Source organism: Euprymna scolopes, chromosome 8 (assembly GCF_053919585.1).
Source record: "Euprymna scolopes isolate OS-2025 chromosome 8, ASM5391958v1, whole genome shotgun sequence".
In the NCBI taxonomy this organism is placed as follows: domain Eukaryota; kingdom Metazoa; phylum Mollusca; class Cephalopoda; order Sepiida; family Sepiolidae; genus Euprymna; species Euprymna scolopes.
Window position 1 is genome coordinate 52,886,021 of NC_136489.1, and position 27,623 is coordinate 52,913,643.

The following is a 27,623-nucleotide window of genomic DNA, read 5'->3' on the forward strand; positions in this document are numbered from 1 at the left end:
AACTTCGAAAATTCTCCAACAACATTTTTCTACTAAAATATACATTGATAAATATCGAAAAAACCCAGGAAGCTATAGAAAGTCACCTTAGAAAAACACAAGGAAAACGATAGAAAATAAGAAGTATGATATCATCAAAGCGGCTGTGTCTACTTAATTTGAACTGTAAATATATAGTTTTGCGCGAATGTACATTACTGGCAAAATAAGTAATTCTTAAGCAAAAGTAAAAATGTCATATACTTAGAACTATTGTTTACAACTACGTCCGTAAGCGAAGGTACAGAGTAAATTGTCAATTACACCCTAATTTAATGTTCATTAAACATTCGAAACGCCCCCCCCCCGCTCGATTTACGTAAAAGTAGCTTGCTCAAGAGATAACAGAAACAACTTCCCGACCAAAATTTGTGTTTGGGGTAGGAAAGAAACGATAAAAAGATGAACTGTCATATAACCCATTAGGGCAGGTCGATTTTGGAACCCCGGTGAGACAATGGTGATGATAGTTGGGGTTTGATATAAAAAGACCTACACGAAATATATTTTTCAAAATCGTAATCTTCGCTTGAGGAAATGACTTTAAAAGTTGAAAAATTGAAGCTACTAAAAGTATTTCGGTGAATTGGCAAGAACGTCCCGTCATCAAAACAAACCGTACTGTTAAGAAAATTGAATCATTATTTAGAAAATTTTAAACTACATTTTTGAATAAAATGAGTGAAGATAATAAATTAATAAAATAAATATTGAGTGTAAAGGCAAAATTATGTTTTTTAAATAATAACGACCAAAGTTCGCTTTTTCATTTCAGGAACTTTTTTGGAGCGGAAACATTTTAGATTTCACCGGCGTAAAATTCGCTCGTTATTGATATTGAAAAATAACCTTTGTTTATTATTTAATTTGAAAACATTACGATTTAGGCTTAATTATTTCGAAAGGAAAAACGAAAAAGACTTGTTTAAAATATATAGTATTATATTTCAAGTATCTGCAGTGAATTTAAACATATTCGTTTTATCTTTTTTTAATTTGTTTTTCTATTAGGTTGGTGCACAAATAATGGCATTTTATGACGTTCAAACGAATGTCAAAAACATTATTTTGGCACCAATCTAATATTTCACATAAAATTCTGTTTTAAATTTTTATTAAAATATGGTAATACTCCAGTTTTATATTAAAAAAAATAGTCCATACAATTTTATTGTACATATTCATTACGAAACATAACCACGTAAATTTTTAAGTTGTTCTAATTAAAAAATACTTTGCAGAAAATTAGTGTCAAATTTGTATTTCTTTTATTTTAAGGGAGTAATTGTTTTTAGGAGTATTTTACTTCTAAAATTATAGTTTTAAAATCAGATAACCCACAAAGATTAATACGAGTAAATAAGGACACTGCTTTAAAGGTTTTCCTTATTTGTGCATCTATGTTATTTTGCTAAAATAACTTTATTATTTAGAAAACAATTCTTAACATGGGAAAGAAAGGAGGTTGTGTTGTAACTATTCTGTACTTTCACCCAAAAATTTAATAAACAAAAATTTCATAAAAATTAAATTTAACTTGAAAATACTATTAAAAATAGCATCGTAACATAGATGCACAAGCACTGGTTTTTCAAACTTTAAACGCTTGTTTACAATGGCACAGCGACAGCAAGAATGACTCTCTTTATGGGTAAGTTCATGTTATCGAAGGAGGAGCTAAAGTCTGCTAAAAATGTTTATCTGTTTGGTCCTCTTATAGCAAAATATATTGACATTCTGTCCTATATAACGTTCCCCTAACAAGGGCAATTGTGAATTAACTTCTTGCCAAATACTAATTAATTCCTTAGCAATTAACATAGAAATCCCACTATTTTTTAAGTGGCGATAACTGTTTTCGAGGAAATAACTAAACTGGATGAATGTCGTGAAGTTGGAGGTGCTGCTTCACCCTAACGACAAGGTGGACCATCAAATTTTGTGAACCACGGGTTAAAAATGAACGTTCTGCCTTTACTGACATTTTAATCTGAAAAGTAAAATAAATAAATGGATTAAAACTGAAGGAAACTGTTTTAGGCTATCTTCCAGTTTCATATGTAAAAAAAATAAGTGCTAGTTATGAGAAATAATGAAAAACTTTGTAGAGTTGCATAAAATGTATTGAAGAAAGAGGACAAAACCAAATCAGAGGCATAGTAGTGTTTAGTTTAGACATTGTCTCTACCAAATTACTCAAACAATTTCTGGTCTAAACATTTGAAATTTTACATAAAGGCTATTCAGAGATAGGGCAAACTTTTTAATCGGGTTGGGTCGAAAATGTTTAGTTACCAATATATAAATGTATGTTTGTATATATGTTTTCATGTCTGCCTAAAACTTTCGACAGAGGCCAAGGATTTTTACAAGATCAGTATCGTTTTGAAGTTCGACCTTTTAGATGACAAATATCGAAAAATTGGCTAAAAACACTCATTTCTTCACCCTAACTTGGGCACTTTTTGAAAATCATCCTCTCCTTTCGATTTTCTAGTCTTAATTTAAACGTAAATCACTTCCGGTTCAGCGGTGGTCGTAACAGCAAAGACGTCAGATTTTTCCTCTTCTTTTCCTCCTTCGCGGTACGGGTTCGAGCTTGCCTTCCTACTTCCAATTTTTTTTATTTTTTGCTCAACAGACACATCCAAACTACCGGGCCACGCCGGGTTGAAGTTCTAATATATATATATATATATATATATATATATATATATATATATATATATATATATATAACTTTGGTGCTATCAGTTATAATCGAAACCAAAACCAAAACTCATGAATTCTTGATAAAATTATTTATTAGAAGTAATGGAAGTCCATAATAATTAAACGACAATCGCTCGGATGTAAGCGTAACACACAAAATAAATAACACACACAATATCCTATTAATATATAGGTTATATGTTTCTGTGTGTATATTACCACAACCGATAGAGCAAGGTATTTAAAAACATATCTCCTTTACGTATAAATGTTTTGTGGACTGATATTCTAATCTTCATAGTTGATGTTGTTTCATCACGTTTCGGTCGACTTGCCATCCGGCGTTCTTACGTTCTTTATGTAGTCAACCGCGACGGTATACGGATGCTGAATCTTGTATCTGTATCCTCAGTAATTACTACCTTCCATAGTTGTTTTCTCGCCACGTTTTAGCCATTTAATCATGTGATTTGCGTCGGGTAGGATTGAAACAGCGAATTATTGGGAATACAGTTACAAGACTCACATCATACTTATAGCGTTGGAGCTAACGACTCGAAGAAGTTGGCCGAAATATGGTGAAACAATTATGGAGATGAGTATAACACTCTGCTAAAAAAAATGAATTAAAAAATTATGAAGCCATATCATAAAGGATTCCAAAAAATAATAAATAATATTGTGTCATTTACTTCCAAAGTTTCCTCGATTAATTTTATAAAGAAAACTAATTCATAAAAAATGAATGCATATAAAGAATGTATTTTAGCAACATCTACAAATAGAAATTTTATGTATACTTTTGTCTTCAATTTTTTCCCTCACTTTTCAAAAACCATTACAAAGCCTTTTCCATGCTGTTTTAATTATTTACTGATTTTGTGTTACTTGATACACAGAGAATTCTGGTAGCCAAATCTTGAATTTTCTATCGTGATCCGCCAGGGGGCGCTGATTGAAGACGCAAGAGAGTCGTCCGCTTCTTATATAAAATTAACACACGAAATTAGTATTTACAATGTCCAAAAAAAAAAAAAAAGAAAAGAAAAGAAAATAACAATGCAATTGTTCAGCTGGGGATGTTTGACCAATGTAAACTGAATGTTGGAAGTCGTAATTCATTGTTCGATAGGTTTTTCCTTTTTTCATTGTTGTTTCCTTGTAGAATGTCCGGGGTGCTTTTAATAAAAAAATTATGTTGAAATCAATCTCAGACGAAAAAAAATCGACATTCTGGATCATTCAAAGAATTCCTCCAGAGCTGTTCAGTATACAATAAAAACATGAGGAAGGGGGAGAGAATGGGGAAGGAAAATCACAACCAAGGTAAGCAGAGAGAACAGAACCGGAGATAAGGAAAATTGTATAAAAACAGAAGATAGAGAGGTTATGGGCAAAGGAAAATTACAGCTTGGAAGACAACATATGAAAATAAAAAAAATATATTCCGGCTGGTAAACCTTTCTTGAAGGTATTTTTATAAGATGAAGAAATATACCTGAAATTTAATTGACCCCACCATTCTCTGAAACCTCTCTTTCACAAACGTGATGTTGCTAGTCTCAGTTTTTTCTAAAATACTATTATGGTATGCATTCTTTAGAATTGTCTGATCTATTCTTTTGGTCGTATGACTCGTTGGTTTAGTTTGCTTCACTAGTTTACTGTTAACATACCTCATTGTAATACAGTTTCCTATTTCATATATACTCATTAAAAAACTATTTGGTTCCTCGTACTTTTTACCATGTTCTTTTCAATTTGAATAGACATCTGTCTTTGTGATAATTATTTTTTGTAGTATTAGCTTCTTACACTAAGTGGCTTCACGCTTTGTTTGGATCGATCCCTCCAAATATAAAGCGTGTCTTTCGGGATGAAAGAAGATAACTATACAAGAAGGAAGGAGAAACTAAAATAAAAAAAACGATAAAAAAAGAAAACGAGTAAAATGCGAATTAAAGAGATGATTATTTGACGGAATACTTTTACTATCGCTCTGTTAAAATAAATAGAAAAGGCAAATAAGAAATGGAAAAGGGAGCAAGAATTAACGAAAAAAGGATGAAGAGTTGATACACATCGTCTGCTTTTAACATGGAGCAAAATCAAGTTCTCGATAATCGAGCACTATCTATTTAAAAGAAAATTTGAATTGTCTCAGTCTAAAAAATACCTCCTCCACTAACCGAGGACAGAAAAGCAAAAGCGTATAACAAGGCAGATTGTACATATTGCCCTTAGTCAATGAACTAACTAGCACAACACAAGAAAAAAGAGGGCGGCAGACAGGCAGATAGAGAAAAAAGAAGATACATGGAAATCGAATAAGAAACAAAGAAAAAAGACAGGGAGATTGGATATTGAATAAATAGGAATGAAATTAGAGAGTGGCGATTGGCAGGGAAATTGCGGGAGTCAAAACGAATATAAGGAAGGAGAGAGTTACTATCTTGAAGAAAATGGAAGGGAAAGATGATGACGCATTTATAGAAACAACGAAAGAGAGAGAGAGAGAGAGAGAGAGAGAGAGAGAGAGAGAGAGAGAGAGAGAGAGAGCCTTGATTTGTAAAAAAGTTAGAGAATTAGAGAGAGGGAGATAAAGGAGAGAAATCTGGCGATGAGGTGCAAGGAAAGCCTGATTCGGATAAAGAGAATAAAGGACGAGCGGGGAAATGCGAAATATAGAGACAAGAGAGGAAGCGGAGAGAATAGAATGTGATGGGAAGAGGCAAAGAAAGTTTTATAGAAAGTGAAAAGGGTACAAGGCTATATAAAAAGAAAGAGGACATAAGAGGATGACGACGGAGAAGAAATAAAAGAAGACAAAAAGAGAAAATTTGTAGAAGAGGATAATTAGAGGGGGGGAATGAGAAGAAGGAAAATTGTTTTTTTTTTCAGTAGTACGGCATATCAACAAGTTTTGAGGTAATTAAATATCGAAGCTCCCCTTCCAAGCTATTGAAAACCATTATTTGTGTACAATTAGCTGAATACAAGGTATCATTTTACGTATATGTTCAATAGGATTTTCATTCAGCTTTCACAGATAACTGATGATGATGCTTGTGATGATGATCATCATCCTAATTATCTATGAGACAAAAGGTATGTCAGATAAACCAGCATCAGCAGCATTGCACCAGTGGCCTCGTGATAAAAGAGACCAGTCCTCCCGATAGTACAGCGAGGAACACGAAGAGATTGAGAATCATTCCACCGACGGCCAATTCGTTTTCTTCTAACAACCTGTAAATTTGAAAAAAAGAAAACAGTGAACAATTTTAAAAGAGTGTCCAATATAAAATTTCAGATACCAATTCTCCAATGTGGGATGATGTTAAAATACTAGATATAGAAGAAAGATGGATGATTAGAAAACTCAAGGAAGCAGCACATGTGATGGATAGCAACAACCTCCAGAGCTGTCAAGGTATTGAAATTAACCACGTTTGGAATTCATTAATTACAAGTTTATATGGAGAAAAACGAGAAAAAGGTTTCTGTCTTTCGAGTTTTTAACTCTTCCACAAAATACAGAAATCCTAATGGAGATAATACCCAAACCTTTTTTCTTAGAGTCGCCTCCCTTGCACTGTGTTTTCTAGAAAAAAGAAAGCACATGTAAGATGTATATTCACAGTTTCGTAATTTTTTCACAAATATTGATAATTAGCAGGATTTAGTTAAAAATTGTATCATACGAAAGATTTAAAAAATGCCCTAGTGGTCCCTGAAAATTAAGTTTTTTTTTAATAATTTACGGACACGCACCCAACCCCAAGGTTCGAATCTTGCAATGCAAAGTAAACCCCTTTTTCATTAGTTGAAAAAACATAGCGTTTACATCTGACGAAGGTCGGAGGTTTCATCGACCCAAACGTTGTGCCAATAACACTCAGGATGTGAATAATTGTCCAAACAATGAAAACAATACAAACATGCAAAACTACATTATATTTTGTAATATTTTGGTTTCGGATTATGTTAGGTCTACGCATGTATTAGTGAGTTACGATAAGTCTAACGTATCTGAAATTCGATTAGCCTTGCCTTTCTTCCCCTCTGCAATCTCTCACTATCAGATGTGATCTAGCTAGTGTCAATCGTTTTTATAAATACTATCCAGGCGCATGTTCTTTTTTTTACATAGGCATCACCACTTATCAAGGCCAAGAGGCCACTCAACGATAAGGGTTAAAGAGTGTACAGTAGAAATTGGACAACATAGTAATCATTAGTAATGAGAATTTGGTAAATTTGATAACTTTTATAGAACGGCTCATCAAGAACTTATTTACGTTAGACTTGAACACAACCATATTGTAGTCAGCTGGAAAGCAGGAAAACGGAAGACAATTCCACAGGCGCGCAGTTCTAAGAAAGAAGCTTTGTTCATGGAATCTACGTTTAGGTTTAGACACAGATAAAGAGTGGGGGGAATTATTGATAGTGTTTACAGCTAGACGTTCTGTTCTTCAGAATTTTGGTATCTATTACCTGTTTCCTTTGATTGAGCTCGTTTGACACGTTAGTTTAGTGGTCTATCAATTTGCTGTTTTAATACCTCAATATTATATAGTATCTTCTTTTCAAGTATCTTCCTTTAAAGTTTGTCGAACTATCCTCCTGCTCACTGCTTCCCTATACAAACAGTTTCGGTCTTTTCAAGACGATGGTCAATAGGCATATTCTGTCTTGCGATAGTTATATATCTTTCTTGTTACTTTTTTACATCAAGTGGCTTCGCGCCTTTTTAGGAGCGACTTCTATAAAGAAATACTCTATGCGTATTATTGCAGTTACAAATAACCTAATAAACATATAGAATGATAAAAATATAGTTTAAAAAAGAAATTCTATGTCGAAAGAATAATTACGAGTGTCCTAAGAGGGTTTATCGTGCTCTTTGAGCTAAGAGCGAAAGAGGTATAAGCGAATTATTCAATCATCGTAGAAGGATAAGCTGTAATCTTAGCTTTTCTCAGTCATTGCACGGTTTAAACATTGTAGTGTTTATTACCGTACAAATATGGTAAAGGTACGAGCTTGGCATTCAAGTCAACGTGAAAGGGGTAAAAGAGAGTTACTTACGATATCATGGATACGAAGCAAGCGTTCACCAGATACGTGCCTGTTAAAGCAAGTACCATGATTGCAACAATGTAGACATAGTCATTAGCAAGATATTTCGGCATAACACGTTCGTCTGGTAGGTAGTTTCCAAGGATGAAGAATGGGCCGAAAATCAGCGTTCGTATTAGCACAACTATCCACATTCTTTTTGGACCAGGCTAAAAAGAAATGTTGAAATATATATATATATATATATATATATATATATATATATATATATATATATATATAAAAACATATGAAATCTATATATAAATATGTTAAAATATATATATATAAAATCTATCTATTTATCTCTCTCTCTCTCTCTCTCTCTCTCTATATATATATATATATATATATATATATATATATATATATATATATATATATATATATATATATCGGGTGTTTTCTTTTAAAAGCGTCAAACTTTAAAATAACAACTCTATTTGATTTGTATGCGGATTTGGCAATTATTGGTTATTTTGTGTTTAGTCTGTTAGGTAATAAATCATGAAAATACTGAACCGGAACAGATTTGCAAATTTATTATAAAAACTATTTTAAAACATTTTCTTCTAGCATAATTTCACGAAATAGACCAACAAACTAGCTACCTTTATTCATGAGATTTAACCCAATAAGCTTATTTACTTTGGAGGTGTGTAAAGAACCATGTGTGCGCCGAGTAACCAGATATTGTAGATACCTTAGAAGATAACATTTGGCAGAGTTTTGCTGAAATACAACTTAATTTAATGTATTGAGTTCGAGAAAATTTGGCCTCTAGAATACGATATGCCCGAAATTGTATTTGAATTGCAAATGCCAAAAATTAAACTTTTGAAATAAATAATATAATAATAAAACTGTTTTTGTGTGGTTTATTATTATTTAAATTTCACTTCCCCATTTTTCTCCATATATATATATATATATATATATATATATATATATATATATATATATATATATATATATATATATATATATATATATATAGTCTAAAGAAGCTTTGAATAAAAAAAATGCAAAAATAAAAATAAAGAATGCAGTTTAAATTCCCAGGAGTAAAATAAATTACATTAACCTATCGAAGACTTAGCACCTAAATAATCCGACTTCTAAAAAGTGTATAATGACTAAAGAGAATTCATTTATGTAAGGATGGAAAAAAAAGGAATTAACTAAAGTTGTTAAATAGAAATAAACTTAGCATTTGCATAAGCCGATTTCGAAAAAGTCTTCAATTTTAAAACAGAATTTAACTACATAAGGATGAAAAGAGAAAACCTTACTAAAATTCTGTAAATAGAAAACGGGGATCATCAACTGCTTAGCATGTATATGTATACTGCTTACGTAAAGAAAAATTGAAAGTGTGTATATATAAATATGTTGAATATGAAAACTAGTGTCTACACATATTCAAATATGTTTCAGTGACCACCCTGCTAGGGAAAATCACATCATCAGGCCAAGAATATCTGTTATATAGATATTCTTGGCCTGATGATGTGATTTTCCCTAGCAGGCTGGTCACTGAAACATATTTGAATATGTGTAGCTACAAGTTTTCATATTCAACATATTCATATTGCTCTGTCTAAACATTGAGCACTTTTTGGTAGACACATTGTGTTTTTTTTTGTTTTTGTTTAAATAACTAAACAATACTACCAATAATATATATATATATATATATATATATATATATATAGAGAGAGAGAGAGAGAGAGATAGATAGATATAGAGAGAGATAGACATATATATGTACATATTGTAATATATATATATATATATATTTATATATATATATATATATAAGATACAGATGAAAAATAATTTTCGGACAATAACCTATCGAGATTCTATTAGCTATACAGGAAAAGTGAAAGCAAATAATATGCGAAATAAATGATAAAAATTCAAATGCAAGTAAAACTTTATAAAATCATCAATTAAATAAGTTAAACACTTTTTAGGCGACGTCATTTCGAAGCGTAACGCTTCTCCTCATAAGAGGAGTAAATATTAATATTTATATATAAAAACACTTGGCATAGCAAAATAAGCCTAAAAACGAAAAAAATGCACAATACGTATATAGAAGCAGAGAATACAGTAAGTATAGAAATAGGAAACTAAAATATATAAAGACATAAAACATAATAGAAAATTTCATAGGGATTATTTTATATATATATATATATATATATATATATATAAATATATATATATATGTGTGTGTGTATGTGTGTGTACATGAGGATAAACTGATGAAATAATAATGGTAATATAATAATAAAATAAGGAAGTTAGATAGAAGTAGAAATAATATACCATGAAAACATAGAGGAAATTCAAAACATACAAGAAATACGAACATACAGAAAATACAAAAATGTACAGTAAAAAACAGTTCGTTAATTACATAAATAAAACAAAGACGCATACTAACAAAATAAAAGTAAAACATAAAGGTAAAATCACAAAAAATAAAATATAAAAGAGAAAATATTACATTAAAAAATAATAATAAATAATTAAAAATGGAACATAAGCAAATGAAAACGTAAGATAAAATAAAAGTAGGATGAAAATATGTAATACAGACAGACACACAAACACACGCATACATATATATACATATATATGTATATATATATGTATATATATATATATATATATATATATATATATACATATAGTCGCCGGTGACCCGACCATGAGGCAGGTAGTACTGGGTTACATGGTACCAGTAGCATATGACATGACCTGACATAAACTGGTTCCCCCCCAGACTTGTTTGGTGAGGAGGGCGGCTAGTCTCCCTGAAGGATTAAAAACAAGACCTTCCAAAGGGCGAATGAACACTTTTTCTGGGTCAACGGCCAACTAGCACCGTGTATATTTGTGTGTGTGTGTATATGTATATTGGGGTAGAGATGGCTTCCGTAAGCCGTGGTGAAGGCAATCTTTCTAGGAGAAGCAAATCTCTAATTTAAAAAAACATAAAGCGGAAGACCAGTACCCGCATTAAGCTGGTCTGCAGTTTAATTTGTTGCTGGCTATCTTGCTCTTGCTTGTTGCTGGATCTCAACATTTTGAACCGAGAGAGAGAGAGAGACTTAGCTGTCGTACAACGCTAAGACTCTGTAACATCATATTTGTATAGATACTCCCTCAGACATTTGGAATCATGGATTTTAAATGTCTGAGGGAGTGGCACTCGTCTGACAAGACGTTGCAATCATCATATATACATATATATATATTATGGGAAATACGTGAAATGCCATTAATGGAAATGTTCTAATGAAACGTCAATTTAAAATAAAAAAAAACGATTTAACATTGGGGGAAAAACGTAAAATAAAGATTGACCTTTTTAGTTCAGGATAAATGTATTTGTGCAGAATTAATTAATTGATTAATGCGTCAGGGATGTTAGATTTAGAGTGATAATTTGATTATTAACATTTGACCTAATGGTGATGTCAGCCATTACAGTCGTTTATTCTTAAGGTTTCTTTAATTATTAAGGGAAAGAGGTTGCCTTGATGGCATTGAATGTAACTATATATATATATATATATATATATATATATATATATATATATATATATATATATATATATATATATGAGTGTGTGTGTGTTCATATTTTTAGTTGTATAAGTAAAGGTTTGTATTCACAATAACTTACCCATACAGTCCAAAACACAAGCACTGTTCCGAGGAGAATGAAGATATTGAAATTAAGAAAGCAGAAAACCGGAATCCAATAAATATCTATGAGTCAAATGTAAAAAGAAAATGATACATGTCATAAGTATTCATGAGAAAAGCTTGAATATATATATATATATATATATATATATATATATATATATATATATATATATACATACACACATATATATATACAAACACACACACATATATATACATATATATATATATATATATATATATATATATATATATATATAGAATAATATCCGACGATATGATCTAAAAAATTCAGGAGCAAAATTGAAACGCTTTGTCAAGATGAAAACTACTCAACGTAACTGCCAACAGTATTTAGTTCTGAATAAAAGGTCTAGAACTCATCCAAATCTCACTGACAGACCATTATCAAACCCTAAGATAGACTTCCACAGCTTCAGATAAAAATTTGCGACTAGAATTTACTCTAATATTATAACTAATATGATCGCTAGAAATTACAGATATGTGGAGACCGAGTTCATGAAATGTTTCATTCAGCGTATCATATCCACGACAGCAACCCATAATAAATAAATTCTGTTACAAAGACAGTTTTGGCTTACCCATGAGTAACCCTCTTAGCAGAGTTTTGGCTTGCTTATTTTTAAAATTTATGTAAACCTAAATACAGCTACCTAAGGGCATAGTCTTACCTTAGGTGCATAGACTATATATTGATTTTTTCTTACACTAAAACAGAAAACATTGCTAATAAAATAAATCAAATAGAATCCACTATTAAATATACACAAGCATGGCAGAAAATAATAGCCATCCATAGAAACAGTTTATTTCAATAAACATAATTTTTAAAACAAAATCAAAAATGAATGGCCACCAATTTAATAACTAATAATTGGTTGACATACTCATTGCTGTTTTCAATGCTAGAACCCTTCTAGGCATGGCATTGATCAGTTTACGAATACCATCTTGAGGATTTTCCTGTCACGTCTGATGCAATATTGCTTAACGTTCAAGCTTAGAAGATGGCTTGCTTTTCTTTTTGCAAAGGCTCTGATCTAATATGCTCAAAGGGTTTTAATTGGGTTCTTATCCAAGGAGTGACTTAGTCATCGAATGTTATTAATCTCATTTTGGCTCAACCGATGTTGTGTCGACCTAGCAAAGTGACAAGGAGTTCGATCTCCCATTAATCGGGAGTTAACTTGAGCCATTTTACCACTTGAAGATATTGATAGCAGTCCTTCATGTATTATTCTAACATATTTGGCAGAATTCATGTTTTCTTCGCACTCAGCAGGTCTGAGCGACCATCATTCCCAATGCCATCCTATAGATAACTGAGAAATACACATGTTTCAGCGTTGGCTGCGATCTTTTTAAGTCAAACTATTGCTGAAGGAACCTTCATATCCATAATTTTTCTTTATTGGGAAATAATGCAAATCGTGACTCATAAGAGAAAATGAAATTGGTCCAAAGAGTCATATGTCTCTTCATCATTTGACACCTTAAATCTTTTCTGCACTTGATATTAGCAGGACGAAGAAGAGTTTTCCTTCTCGTAGCTCTATCATAGTAGACCAGCCTGTGAAGATACCTGATGGCTGTTCTGGGACTGAACTCAACTTGCGTTGCAATGTAAGAGGCTTCGCACCAAAAATTCTCCTCAACATTTCTTTTCACAAAACACAAAGTTCTTTCAGAGAGCCTGGGGCGATCTGGATGACGTTTTGTGCACTTGTTTGTTCTATCTTTACAATCACTCTATCAATAGTAAAAAAGTGGTTTGAAAGATTTCTAGCAATTTTGCATTGATTAAGACCACCTTTCTGTTGGTCCACCATTCATCCTCACAGAAATCCTAGTTGGTCTAATGCTCCTTTGGTTCATGGCATGCTTCAATGTTGTTAGATGAAATTTTAATGAGACACTCAAAGCTATTTCAGCACTATTCTTATCTGAAAATATAAATAAGCATATATTAATTGTAGGAAAAATATTAACCTTAATATCTATTCTTTTCTGTTATGTATGTGTACTTTTGAAAAGAAAACAAAAATTCCATATTATTTCTTGAGATTTAACCAATAAACAACGATATTGAACTAAGTGTTTATGTTCGCCTTGAAACAACCAATAAAAATAAAAATATGCATATCTATTTACACTACAACGACAGAGGAAAAATATATTGTAGTTGGATTTTATCTCTAAAAATATGTAGTAGCAAACATCTAAACGACGAATTTGAGTACATTGAACGCACTTTGAAAACTCTACAATACCCTCTATATTTCACATTTAATTAAAAAAGAAAAGCTTTACGCAAAACACAATGAATACTGCTCCAATATTAACCCGACAAAAAACATAAAATTTAACCCTACCTTCTGATAATTTTAACAATCAGATCTACCGGAGATGAAACAAAATAATCAAAATATACCAAATTTTCAATCATGGTTATAGTCCGGAAATCTAAATCCAATACCACGTCTAAAGACAAGGCTTAGGTATACAAAATTCTTTGTTTTGATAGTGATAAAATGTACTTTGGCGATTCCCAAAAAGATTTGGCAGTAGACTTTATGAACACATGAGGGATAAAAAAAATAACACGTTCAACTCCATTTCCTCTTGTTATATGGAGTACGGTCATCAATTTGACTTTGAAAAAATAAACTTTATAAAACGAATACATAATTAATCAATACGCTGTTTCATTGAATTTAATTGAATCTGCTGTTATTTTTCACTCTCCCAATGCAATAAAAAGGAAGAGCTTCTTTCATATTTTTCTCCACCTATCAAAAATTATTATCAACGAACATAATTTGGATACCGGTTAATTCTATTTCTATACCATCTCATGCGTATATATCTATATGTATACATATATGTACACATACACACAAACATATATATAATTATTTGCTTGATATAATATTTATTAAATACCTACAGACACTAGTGTTTCACTCTTTCGGGAATTATCAGTGCAAGGTGTCACATCACAATTAACACCAGTTGATAGTTTCGAACCCGGCGACATTATAATGACATATATATATATATATATATATATATATATATATATATATATATATATATATATATATAAAATGGGTTAAGAAATTCCAACGAGAGAAAGATGTATATTTAAATAAGGGGGTGGTCACCAACAATGTGTATGTTTTAACATTACTTTATTATTCCGTTTTTTGGTTTTTCATTTGCAATGTGCAGGGAATGACGATCACTGCTGGTCGAAGTATTCGAACACCGTAACGAAAATTGATTTTTTAAATTTTAATTAAATAAATTATTGATAATAATAATATCACTGTAGAAAGTCACGATCAACCCTGGTTAAAGGATTTGGACTCCACAACGAAACCAAATTTAGCAAAGAACATACGAGAGCAATAAAAAATGAAAAGAAAAATTTAGAAAATTTATTGTTAAAAATTATTTCCTGATTAAGGAAGTTAGAAATTTTGTGTTTCACAGTTTTTGTATGTCACGATTTGCGATGGATCTTTTTTCTTTTATCATAAATGCTACTAATAATCGGTTTTCATCAGAAAAAAGGGCTATCAATGAGGCAAAATTACAAAATAATTGGTACTAGTAGGAGGGGGGTCATCGGATTTATATCTATTTGTGAACTGTTTCACGAATACGCATGCGTGAAAGATTATAATGACAGATTACTTATGTTTAGAATAAGTAGGTTTGAAAACAGTTTTTAAATATCGCATCTAGCTGGTCTAGTGGTTATCCTACTTGACTCACTCTTTCTTAGGTTTTGGTTTTGATCTCAACTCGAGTATTTTTTTACTTAGAAAAAGTGAACTGCTTAAGGAAAAACGATACCCGCATGCACACATCTCAGTTTCTGCATGAATTAAAATATGATATTTATTGCGTATTTTATGATAGGGCAACACCAGACGGCCTGCTAGTATATATATATATATATATATATATATATATATATACAATTACTTGCTAGCAAAAAACTAAAACCTTTGAAAATTGCAATGTTCGAAAATGTGATTTAAATTGTAAAACGATATTGAAAATGATGTCGATGAATCAACATTTAGTCAAATGATAAAATTCGATCAATAAAATCGGTCAATAATGAAACACTAGTAAAAATCTGTAATATTTTCTTTAATGAGATGAAAAAAATAGAGTTGTGAAGTACTTAAATAATCAAATTCAATTTTAGTGGTTTTTTTTTTACAGTTTTCCACCTCAAGGAGCTACTATTTGGGTCCATGTTTCCAGGGGACTATATAAGAGAATGAGCGAGATGTTAGTTTGCATTAATGTTAAGTGATCCCCCCCACTCGTATGACCTCCGATAGTTATTAACGTCATTTGGACGCTGGCCGAAGGGATCCACACCTCGAAGATGTAACTTTAGCTAAGTACATTTTTTTGCGCACTTTTTAAAAAAAAGTCAATCAAATCTAAACCATTTTTCAATTTGGCTCATATCATTCTATTTAGTTTTATTTTATTTTTATTTCTCAGACACATCTTCACCATTCTTAACTCACTTATTTTAAAACAATTTCCTGACTAAACTTTTTAACCGCTTAGATAAATGCTTTCAAAACCATTTGCAGATCTCCCGCATCGATACGAGGGCGTGTACTTCCAAGGTAAAAAACAAAAACAAAAAATAAAATAACAACAATAAAAAAGACAAAAAAAACAAACAAAACAAACTTTCTAACAGGAAGTGTTAGCTGGAATAGATTCTGGCTACGAAAACAGCAATTCCTCTCTTTTTGTCGGAAACATCATTTGTTGAATGAGAACTAAATGACAAAATATGGAAGCAATAATTACGCGGCTGCTAAAATTAGATGCATGATTCATTTTCTATTCTTTTAAATATAAAAAAATGGAAATAAAGATTAGTATGGGAAGTCAAAAATAATCAGAAAAAGATTCGATTGTTCAATTAAGTTGAATTATAAGAGCGCGTGGCTATAACACAGATCGAACTCACACCAACCTTTTTTATGCATGAGCTACGAATTATGACTGGAATATGTTGTGTTGATAACCTTTTTATGTATTCTTGTTGGTTGACGATATTAATTAAGAAAGCCATATTTTATTGTTCATTTCCTAGATAATTGAGGGATAGGGTAACCGCCATTACGGATTATGTCACCCTCTATATTTTAAGAACGATGGTGGTAATTTTAGCAAACTGACCAATCCGATCCTTGTTATGTCCCCCATGAATAAAGGTTACAATAGTCAATGGCTGAGATTATCTCAAACAAAGGACTCGGTGAGCTCTATTTGACATATTATTTTCTGTTATGTTTTGCTGTGTTGTATTTGGTTAGTGTATCAAATCAAATACTGATCGAAGTTAAGGACGATTGGAATAACAAAAAAAAATTCTGATTTTCTTTTGTTATCCGTCGCTACTTTAGATGCCACTTTATTGTATTTTATTTTTTATCCTAACGTTATGTTTATTCTACGATGTGCATTCAATAAGTTTCCAGACTTTTGTAAATTAAAATTCAGTATATTATTGCTATATATCTTATGACATAAGTGACCAATTTTTATTATTTTAGGTTTAACTGAACAGCTACGGAAGTATTTTAATGCACCCTACTAAAGCCTGATCAGCTGGTGAATAGCAAAAATGCAATCTGGACGTAAGTATACTTTATAAGAACGATATGTAATACCATTCTGTTTTAAACTTGACAAAATACGCCGGATAGGCGTCAAGACAGTTCCTCACTCTCCCTATAGTCCAGACCTTGCACTCCATGACTTTTGGTTATTCCCTAAGCACAAGGAAAACCTTAGAGGCTGTCGTCATTAGACAATTGGGGAGATGGAAGAGGCTGTGACGAGGGTCATTGACACACTCACACAAGAGGACTTCCATGGGGCCTTCCAGAAGTTGGTGGGACTGTCTAACAGGTGTATTGCAACAGGAGGAGATTATTCGAAGGGGACTAGAGTTTATTTTTTGTTTACTGTCAATAAAAGTTCCCATACGAAAATATTCTGGAAACTTATTGAAGGCACCTCGTATACACAGATTTTGTAGCTATGTTCGTTTCTACAGTTATGCGAGTGTTTTAGATCTTTAAAAACTTTGAATCCCAAGCTCTCAATCAAGCATAATTAAAACATATATCCTAAATATCTACATGCATTATACAATTATATTATTTTTCATTCGGTTATTAACGAGTGTCTCCTTCGTTTGAGTGCTCAATAATAGTTCGTCAGTGATATTCACAACCAACACTATTATAATTGAACTCGCACGCCGCCCGGCGTTGCCCGGTCGTAGCATACACTTAAATATACTATTTTAAATCATACAGATGTCGTATTTATTATTATAGAGCCAATTATTTATTGGGTATTATTTTGTACTAATAAGGAGTAGTGGCTGCCCAGCTTTGGTCGGTCGTAAAATATGCTAAAATATTATATTTTAATCATGCAAATTTAGTTTTTATTATTGTAGAGCCAGTTCTCTGTTGATTATTATATTATGCCTTGTAGTGATTTTAGAAGTAAATAATATATGATTCAGGTCTTATCAGATAGAATGAAAATCAAAACATCGAGCTCTTCAGCATTATTCGATACTATTAGAAGTCTGACGACGTGCATATCAAAGCATATTAACTAACTGAAACGTATAAATGTATATTTGTGCATGTGAAGATATAACACATTTAGTCGACTTACATCTCCCAAGATTCAGTTTTTTAATGTTACTCATCATTTCCTTTTTTAAAATACTTACCATTGATTGGTATACTCATCCTTTTCACGTGGCTGACAACATTGGGAAAATTGAAAACCGTTATAGTTAGAGTAAGCCAAAGGTTAAAACACGTCATCCATATCTGTAGTCGAAGGAAAAAAAATACAAACGAAAGAGGTTTATCGAGCAGCAATATCGGAAGTAGGTAACATCTAACAGGGAAGCCATAGTTTTGCATCGATATTTTGTGATGTAAAATCTACATATAAACTGTTTAGCAAAGAAAAAATTATAACGCATAGCAAATATGAATTTATTTACATGCTTAAGAAATTCTTGTCTATTGTATTTTTAATATATATCTGCCCTGAATGAGATAAATTAATAAGTACTAATAAATACTCAGAAAGTAATATTGTGCTACATAGTTCAATACAAATAATAAAATCACATTGTAACAGACAATCTTTAATTTCAGCACCTCTGGAAAGATAATTTTCTTTGTTTGCTAGTTTCTTTAGAGTGCTCTCTGTTTTTTTTACCTAAGATTTCGCCGACTTATTTTCTAAGTTAAGAATCGCTACACGTCGAAATTACTACAAGTTCCATTTCTTACACATCTACAACAATGATCATATACTTTATAATGATATTCGAAAAACAAGGCTAAAACAAATGGAGATTACTCTCATATTTTTATCTAGAGTTGCAGGATTAGTTTTTCAAAGCCATATTTTGTGAATTTGGCTTCCTTTGAAGAAGTTTGATTTTCAGAAATTGTATTTTTTTTTCAAAGCGTAAGGTCCGAACCTACTACGGAAGGAATATGCATAATGATATATGGATTAATTAAAAAATGCGATGCAAGTGTTATACAACCAAGAGTAAAAATCAAAGAAAACAATTATTGGTTACTTGGTATAAATTCTAGGTCATTCTGGAACAGGTGGCACCTGACATAACTTTTGTAAATACATTTTTTATTACATTTTCAATCCAAACTAGGCACAGTGCCACTTTAATGAAGAAGGCTACTATCAGGTACATGAGTTACATGAGTACTACATAGGGAGTTGAGCAGCAAGATGTCTGTTCACATTACACTTGTACTTCTGCATGTCAGAACAGTTGGGGAAGCAGGGAACCGGAAGGGAATTCCAAAGTCTAGCAGTTCTGGTGAAGAAACTATTAGAGTTAAAGGTTTTCGTACATATAGAGATCTCTATTGTGTAGGAGTGGGACTTTGCTGCTTGACAGGGTTGTCGGGGTATTTATGTCGAGGGGGTATAAGGGCTTGTAAGTTCGTCTGAGCATCCGTCATAAAAATACCTGCAAAACAGGCAGAGAAATATAAGATTTCGTCGTTGGGCCAGTGGTTGAAGCTTAGATGGCAGATCAGGACCTATCAAGTTGGCGACTCTCTTTTGAACATTGTCCAGGAGTGAGAGGCCAGTAGCAGATGCATCAGCCCAAATGTGACAACAATACTGTATGCATGGGTAAATGGTGGCCTTGTAGAGGTACATGATATTTTCAAGCGTAAGTAATTTTCTATCATGGCAGAGGGAGTTCATCTTTTTCGCAGCAGCCTTCGCAATGCTCTCGATATATTTGTTCCTTCTCTTGTTCCATGTAAACCTTAAGCCGAGGAGTTTGAACGAAGTACTATTAGGTAATGTGTCTTTATCCATAGCCATTGGTTGTTTAGAAGGTTTCTTGTAATTATTGAAGTAAACAAACTTAGTCTTGGAAGCATCGAATGTTGCCATCAATTTTTGTCTTTATTATACTATAGATTGGAGGTATTCTTCTAGTATTCCTGCCAATGCCTTGGATATGTGTTCATTAGTTTTATCCACGTGTTTGTTATAGAGTGCGGTCTCATCAGCAAATGTACCCATCTCAAAGACAATTTATGAATATTAGGAATCATAGAGATCCAAGGACAGACCCCTGAGGTAAACCTGCGTTTATATTATATTGTTTAGATGTACGACCGTCGGGGACAACCTGGATTCTTCTTTCATTTAAGAAGGATTTAATTATGCTAAGTATTCGTCCAGTGATACCGATTGATCTACTTTTCCAGAGAAGACCATCGTGCCATACCCTGTCAAAAACCTTAGATATATCTCTGGCTACGGCTCTCCCATTTCTCTGCTTTGTCCAGTGTATGTTTATATACGTTCGACGATTACAGTTAGGTTATCTGCTGTAGAACGTGTTTTCCTAAATCCATCTTGTTGATCGATCAGAAGTTTAGGTGATGAGCTAGAGCTTGATTAATTATGGATGCAAATATGTTGGCGAAAAGAGGGAGGAGCCTAATGGGGCGATAATTTAATGGGCCAGTTCTTTCGCCAGAATTCTTGTAAACTAGTACCACAGAAGCAGTTTTAAAACAGTCAGGAAAGCAAGATTTGTTAAGGCATTTGTTGTAAAGTTTGGAGAGGACTGGTGCAACCTCAGCGGAACATTTTGTTAATAATACAGTCGGCATGAGATCGGGTCAAAATGCATTTGAGATCTAGGTTTTTTATGATATCATGCTCCTGAGAAGGGGTAAATTTCAGATCATCTAGTATGGTGTCAGTCCGCAAAGGAAAATTAGTGAGGGAGTGGTTTGCTTAGTCCAAAGTAGAGTTCCAAGTAAACCGACGGGCAAGCGTATAAGCCTTCTTGGTTGTCGTTCAAACAAACACATGATTGTTAGATAGTGGAGGGAATTGTTGATTGTTTATTATTTACTACACTGTTGAAGATTTCCCAGAAATCACGAGTTCCTCATTCCTTCATGTTATGGTTTCAGTATATTCTCTCCTCTTACACTTTCTAATCTAGGTTACACAATAATGATAAACCGTTAGAAAAATACGCATATCAAGAAGACATAATTTAATTCCCAAAACCGAAAAAATAACTCCACGTTAATGCCTAAAATATAATGTTAATAAATCGTATATATATATATATATATATATATATATATATATATATATATATATATATATATATATATATATATATATATATATAGATTCCTTAGTCAAGTTGTGATTAAAAAAATATATGATCTTCATTCTACAAAATTAAAACTTTTAAATATACCAACAAAAGAAACTAAAATTGAAGAACTATTAATTAGGTTTTGTCTTATACGTATCTGAAAAATTAAACATGATTGTCTAATTCTCGCTCTTTCTTTTCGTGCCCACTGTTTAATTTCTCAAAGTCTCGTGCTAAGAATACTAACCGACAAAGTCAAGGGTTTAATCGTGACTGTGTTCGAATCTTGCGATTGACAATAATTATTGCTTCTTATGCACATAATTGCATAAGGTCATAGTAAAAGTAGATATAAAATAATTGTTAACAATTATATACATATTTATATATAACAGTCAAGCTACGCTGAAGAGGGGTAGGGCTCCGAAACATGCATATACGTAGATTACTGTTTTAATAAATATATAAATAAATAAAAATAAATAAAAATATTATTTGTTTACGTACAAAATAAAAATGGGCAATTTCTCAAAAAACAAAACAAAAAAAAAATCCGATCCTCAAGGTGAAGACGCTAAACTCAATATCGTTTACAAAATCAACAACAAAAAGACTACGTAAATATATAAACGATAAAAACTAAACAGTAAACCGTCTATGGTATCATAGCGTAATGGATAAGATGCTGGATTGAAATACATAAGGTCCAGGGTTTGAATCCTAATAACAGTCAAGCTACGCTGAAGAGGGATAGCACCCAGAAACAACAATCTTTGTACATGCATGTTTCTGGGTCCTACCTCTCTTCAGCGTAGCTTGGCTGTTATGTATATATATATATATATATATATATATATATATATATATTATTACATTTTCACCCCAAACAAGGCAAATTGCCACTTTGGTGTAGGGGGCTACTATCAGGGGCAACAACTACTGGGATACTATGTAGGGATTTGGCCAGCAAGATGTCGGTTCACGTTACACCTGAACTTCTGCACGTCAGTACTGTTGGGGAAGCAGGGACCTGGAATGGAATTCCAAAATCTAGCGGTTCTGAGGAAGAAACTATTGGAGTAGAAAGATCTTTTACATCTAGGAATCTCTACAGTGTGGGGGTGGGATTTAGCTGCCTGTCAGGTTTGTCGAGGGTGCTTACGTCGTGGGGGCACAAGTGATTGCAGTTCGTCAGAGCATTCACCACTAAAATGCTTGTAGAAAAGGCAGAGGGATGCAACATTTCGTCGATGAGACAGGGGCCGAAGCTTAGATGCCAATTCAGGGCCTATCAGGTTTGCGACGCTCTTTTGAACCTTGTCAAGGAGCGAGAGACTAGGAGCAGATGCACCAGCCCAAATGTGACAGCAATACTCCATACAAGGGGCGAATGGTGGACTTATAGAGGTACAGGCTACTTTCGAGTGTTATTAGTTGTCTAGCACGGTAGAGAGAGCCCAATTTTCTTGCAGTGGCCCTGGCAATGCCTTCAATGTAATTGTTCCAACTCATGTTTCCTGTGAACGTTAGGCCAAGGAATTTGAAAGATGTACTCTCAGATAAAGAGTCGTTGGCCATTTCTATAGGTGGTAGAGAGGGTTTCTTGTAATTATTGAATGAAACTAGTTTAGTCTTGGCGGCATTGAACGTGACCATACGTTTTTGTCCCAATTCCACTAAAGTATGGAGGTCTTCCTCTAGTGTTTCTGCCATTTCTTTATGGCAATTTTGTCGGGGAGGTCATTAATGAATATCAGGAACAATAGAGGTCCAAGGATAGAACCCTGGGGCACTCCCGCATTTATATCATATTGAAGTTTAGCATCTGTAAGGTTATGGACTAGAGCATGGTTAATTAAGGTCTCAAATATTTTGGCAAAAAGTGGGAGGAGGCTAATGGGGTGATAATTTGATGGGTCCATTCTTTCGCCAGAATTCTTGAATACTGGTACAACAGAAGCAGTTTTCCAACATCCCGGAAAGCAAGCTTCATTAAGGCATTTGTTGTAAAGTTTGGAGAGAACTGGAGCTACTTCGGCTGAGCACTTTTTTAATAGCACAGCTGGGATGAGATCGGGTCCACATGCTTTTGAAGTGTCAAGGATTTTATGATGGCATGCACCTATATATATATAAAATTCTGCGAACTGTCCAGGCGTCATTGCTTGCTTGTATCTTGTATTGTAATAAAACCGTATTCTTATTTTTTGTTCATAATTTGATTAATATATACAATATGTACACTGTTTTACAAATTAATGTTCATACTAAAACCGGAACACATGTATAATCTAGCACAATTTCTCTCTCTCTCTCTCTCTCTCTCTCTCTCTCTATATATATATATATATATATATATATATATATATACATATACCAATGGAATCTACATTCAACTAATGACGTAATTTGCATATTATATAAATGAAAATCGATTTTGATAATTAGCGTCATGTTATTAATTATTTATGGTTATAAAACTGCTTTCGTTGTTCTATTTAGAAATATTAAAGTCGATTTATTTTTAGTTAATTTATATTTAATTTATTTTCAATTATTACACCGGCAACGCAATTTTTAGGTGCTTAACTTTTCTAAGATGATTAAGACTAATTTGTGAGTGCTTACTAATATTAATTTTTTCTAATCAGGTAAAGTTGTTGAGATATTTGTTATATTTAACCTTCTCTTACCTTATCAATATGTGTTCTGTCTCTCTGTTTTAAACCCATTATCTCCCTTTAAGTTACTCTTAACTAAAATTTACTTTCTTCGTAATTTCCCTTTTTCGCTTGGTTTTACTTCCTTTTTGCAGGTACCGGTGACAGGGCACACCTCTTCTTTATTCGCTCCCATCATGACATCAACGGTATGTTTTTCTCATCTCTTCTTCTGAGCAATATGTTTGTTTACTTTGCCATGCAACGTTACATTTCATGTTCCATTTCATTTCGAACTTAATCAGTCTTTCGATTTCTTTAACTCCATCATTTTCCTACCTTTATTTGTTGTTATTTTTTACTTTCTCACAAGCGTACTTTTACTCTCTCCGTTTTTACCTTTTTCTCTTTAAGTAAATATACCTGTGAGCTATGTACTAGCCTTCACAGTCGTTACTTTTTTTAAGAATGATTTATCTGACTCTAAATACTATGTGCGACGGCAGTATATTAGGTGTGTTTCATATACATTCTAGCTTCATAATTACAATTGCAGGTTTTTATTGCGATGTATGTTAATTGATTCTGACATCACAAACTTTAAAGTAAAAGTCAAATTTGCTATATAATGAGTTATATAGTTGGTAAGAAATGGATACTGAAAAGTAAATAGGCCTACCGGTTATGGCATGTTTTTGCTGATTTCTGGGTCAAAGTAAGGTTTATTCTCTTAATATAGGAATTCATTTATAAGTCAGACAAGAAATAATTAAGCTGCATTTTTTTAAACTTTCGTTGCAGATTTTTGGAGCAAACGTTAAGCATGACTACAACATCTAGGCGAATTTGTTTAAACAATACAAATTTGTTTTGCTGTATTTGCGTGGAATATACGTTGCAATCCAACAGACAACGGATCAGTGAATTTTTGAAGTGTGTTTATCTTGTTTACTTCAAACTAATACTAGGTGATCAAGATAAGGCATGAACACTCAATATTGTATGCAAAAAATTTGTTGAGCATCTTCGACACCGGACAAAAAAATAATAAAAAGTCATTACTATTTGGTATTCCAATGATCTGGCGTGAACCGAAAAAAATCTTTAGATGACTTCTATTTCTGTGCAGTCTAAACGAAGGAAATAAAGAGAAAGAACAGGAATTCATTGCCTTATCGTACCCCCAAGTCTGCAATTAGGCCAATTCCACATTGCAATGAAATTTCTGTTCCAGTGTTTAAAGGATAGCTCGAATTGTAATTGCCTGGTTCTGGAGAAGACCAAGCCTCTGTTTTGTCGACTGACAATAGTGAAGCAACTGTTTCAGATGTAGGTTTTCTTTCTTCTCCACTACCACAGCTTTCTTCTAAAAGAAAAGGTTTATGATCTGACTACAGATCTCAACCTTGCACTTTTAGCTTCAAGACTCCAAGAAAAAATCTACCGCAGCCTGAAAGTTTTATTACTTTCTATAGAAAACGCCATATTTAATTCTTGCAATATTGTACTCAGGAAAACGACACAGTATATCGCAACGACGTTGCCGGCCTGTTTTTTTTTCTCAACATAGGCGCCTTTACATAAACAATTTTAAAAATATTAAAAGGTATTCCTCCACACTATGGCAACTCATATGGAAGATCCTCTAGGCTATTCAACAACCCTAAAAAATTATGATAAAATCAAATTTGTTCTGGAAAAATTCATACACACAGCACCAATGCGATCATATGTGTCGGTGTGAAAATGGTTGGGTTTCTCCTCAGTCCACAAGGTGACTACACAAAATTTCCTAGCTAGTGTTTGTGGGATAGACGGAGAAGAACACAGCACTGGATCAAAAACGATTGGTCTGTGCGCAGTTAACTTATTCCTGGCTTTCTTAATGTTCTGGTTCTCCTTTAGTGAAGAGTTCCCAAATTGTGGTTCTTGTACACATAAAGCTTGGCATCATAAAACAGTTTGTGAAGACTCTTGACAAAGATGGCGATTGTAACAAATATATTTGCATGACATTTTCAGGCCTAATAAAAAGGAAGGTATCGAGGTCCCTTCACATACAATGGCTGGTATTCCCAAATTGTCATGAATTGGGTAGTGACCAAGATCAATGTTGATTACCTTTAGTGATTTTTCCCTTCCGAGAAGTAAGATTATATCAGTGGTCGACGAGGCAAAGATACAAGATGGATTCGATTTATCTGGCAACCGAACAAAGCAAACGGTTGTATAAACTTATCTAGCAAAACTAATGTGTCTTATGACGACAAAATATGTATGTATATAAATAAATTACGCACCCACCTCTCTTTTCCACACAAACTGAGTTTCTCAACTGACCTTCTTGAAGATTTTCCAAAATTGTGGCCGAGAGGATTGTTCATCTGTCTGGTGAAATTTGTTTAAAACTTGATTTTTGTAATACAGATACAAAGGCTGTAAGAAAAAGTATAAGTTATAATATAATATAATATATATATATATATATATATATATAAATTTCTGTTGGTTTTCATCGATATTCACAGCTTCTAAACGCTGTTGTTATTTATCTTTTTACGCTACGTTAGTGTTTCTTCAATGAGTTATAAGCCATTTTTGTTATTCATGTATATATATTATTTTTTCATGAGCCGTATTTTTATTTTTTTATTTATTTTTATTTATATTTTTTATTTATGTATTTATTATTATTATTATTATTATTATTATTATTATTATTATTATTATTATTATTATGTGTATAAACGGTACACTCATAGACATGCATGTCTCTATCTCTCAGCCGTCATCAACACGGGTAAGGACCGAACTGACAACAGCATCCGCAGTCTGACATTCTACCTATGAGCTACTTGAATATACAAGTTTTTACCGCTTTTTGATTTAAGATTTGTTGCTGTTGTTTTTAGTGACATTATATATATATATATATATATATATATATATATATATATATATTTATGTATATATATATATATATATATAATCACAAACAGAAAATTCAAAGCTGAATGCTAGTAAAACTGATAGATGGAGTTAATTAGGCTTATATCAACAAGTCTACGTTTCAGTTTTTATGATGTTATTAAAACAGCTTAATAATTTGTCAGTGGAAACAACACAGAAACACAAACAAACAGACACGCGTATATCACTAATTATATACAAAGACAACTTATCCGTGTGTGTCTGTATATTAAGATACAGATAATAAAACTGCGGGAATAACGAATAACTAAATGATTTCACTCACCAATCTCTGGAAGATTTTGTTGGTTATCAAAGCGATCATCACAATAAAGATGGCCGACGAGAAGTAGAACAATGCGAATATCTTAGCATTCGAAGAAACTGAAAATAAAACGCAAGCAGAATTTAAATGTGTACAACGAATTATTTATTCTGTATCGATTATATATCTTACATATCGGTAATTATCCCTTATTTCATATATATATATATACATACATATATATATATATATATATATATATATATATATATATATATACGTTATAATTCACGTTAAGACACCGGTTCCCGTTAGATCATCGAAGTTA

The 27,623-nt window shown here is 32.5% G+C and overlaps 1 protein-coding gene across 4 annotated transcripts in view; it reads right to left on the reverse strand.

Moving 5' to 3' along the window:
• Window positions 1-2,825: 2,825 nt before the first annotated feature.
• Window positions 2,826-27,623, reverse strand: part of LOC145283570 (equilibrative nucleoside transporter 1-like) — an 80,581-nt gene continuing 55,783 nt past the window's right edge. For all 4 annotated transcript variants that reach the window (XM_080132481.1, XM_080132482.1, XM_080132479.1 and 1 more), the window contains 6 exons: window positions 27,317-27,414; window positions 26,401-26,496; window positions 18,434-18,536; window positions 11,579-11,664; window positions 7,846-8,045; window positions 2,826-6,000 (listed from right to left, as the gene is read on the reverse strand). In XM_080132481.1, the coding sequence (XP_079988607.1) occupies window positions 5,880-6,000; window positions 7,846-8,045; window positions 11,579-11,664; window positions 18,434-18,536; window positions 26,401-26,496; window positions 27,317-27,414 (704 nt within the window). In that variant the 3' untranslated portion in view covers window positions 2,826-5,879. The remainder of the gene's footprint in view (window positions 6,001-7,845; window positions 8,046-11,578; window positions 11,665-18,433; window positions 18,537-26,400; window positions 26,497-27,316; window positions 27,415-27,623) is intronic.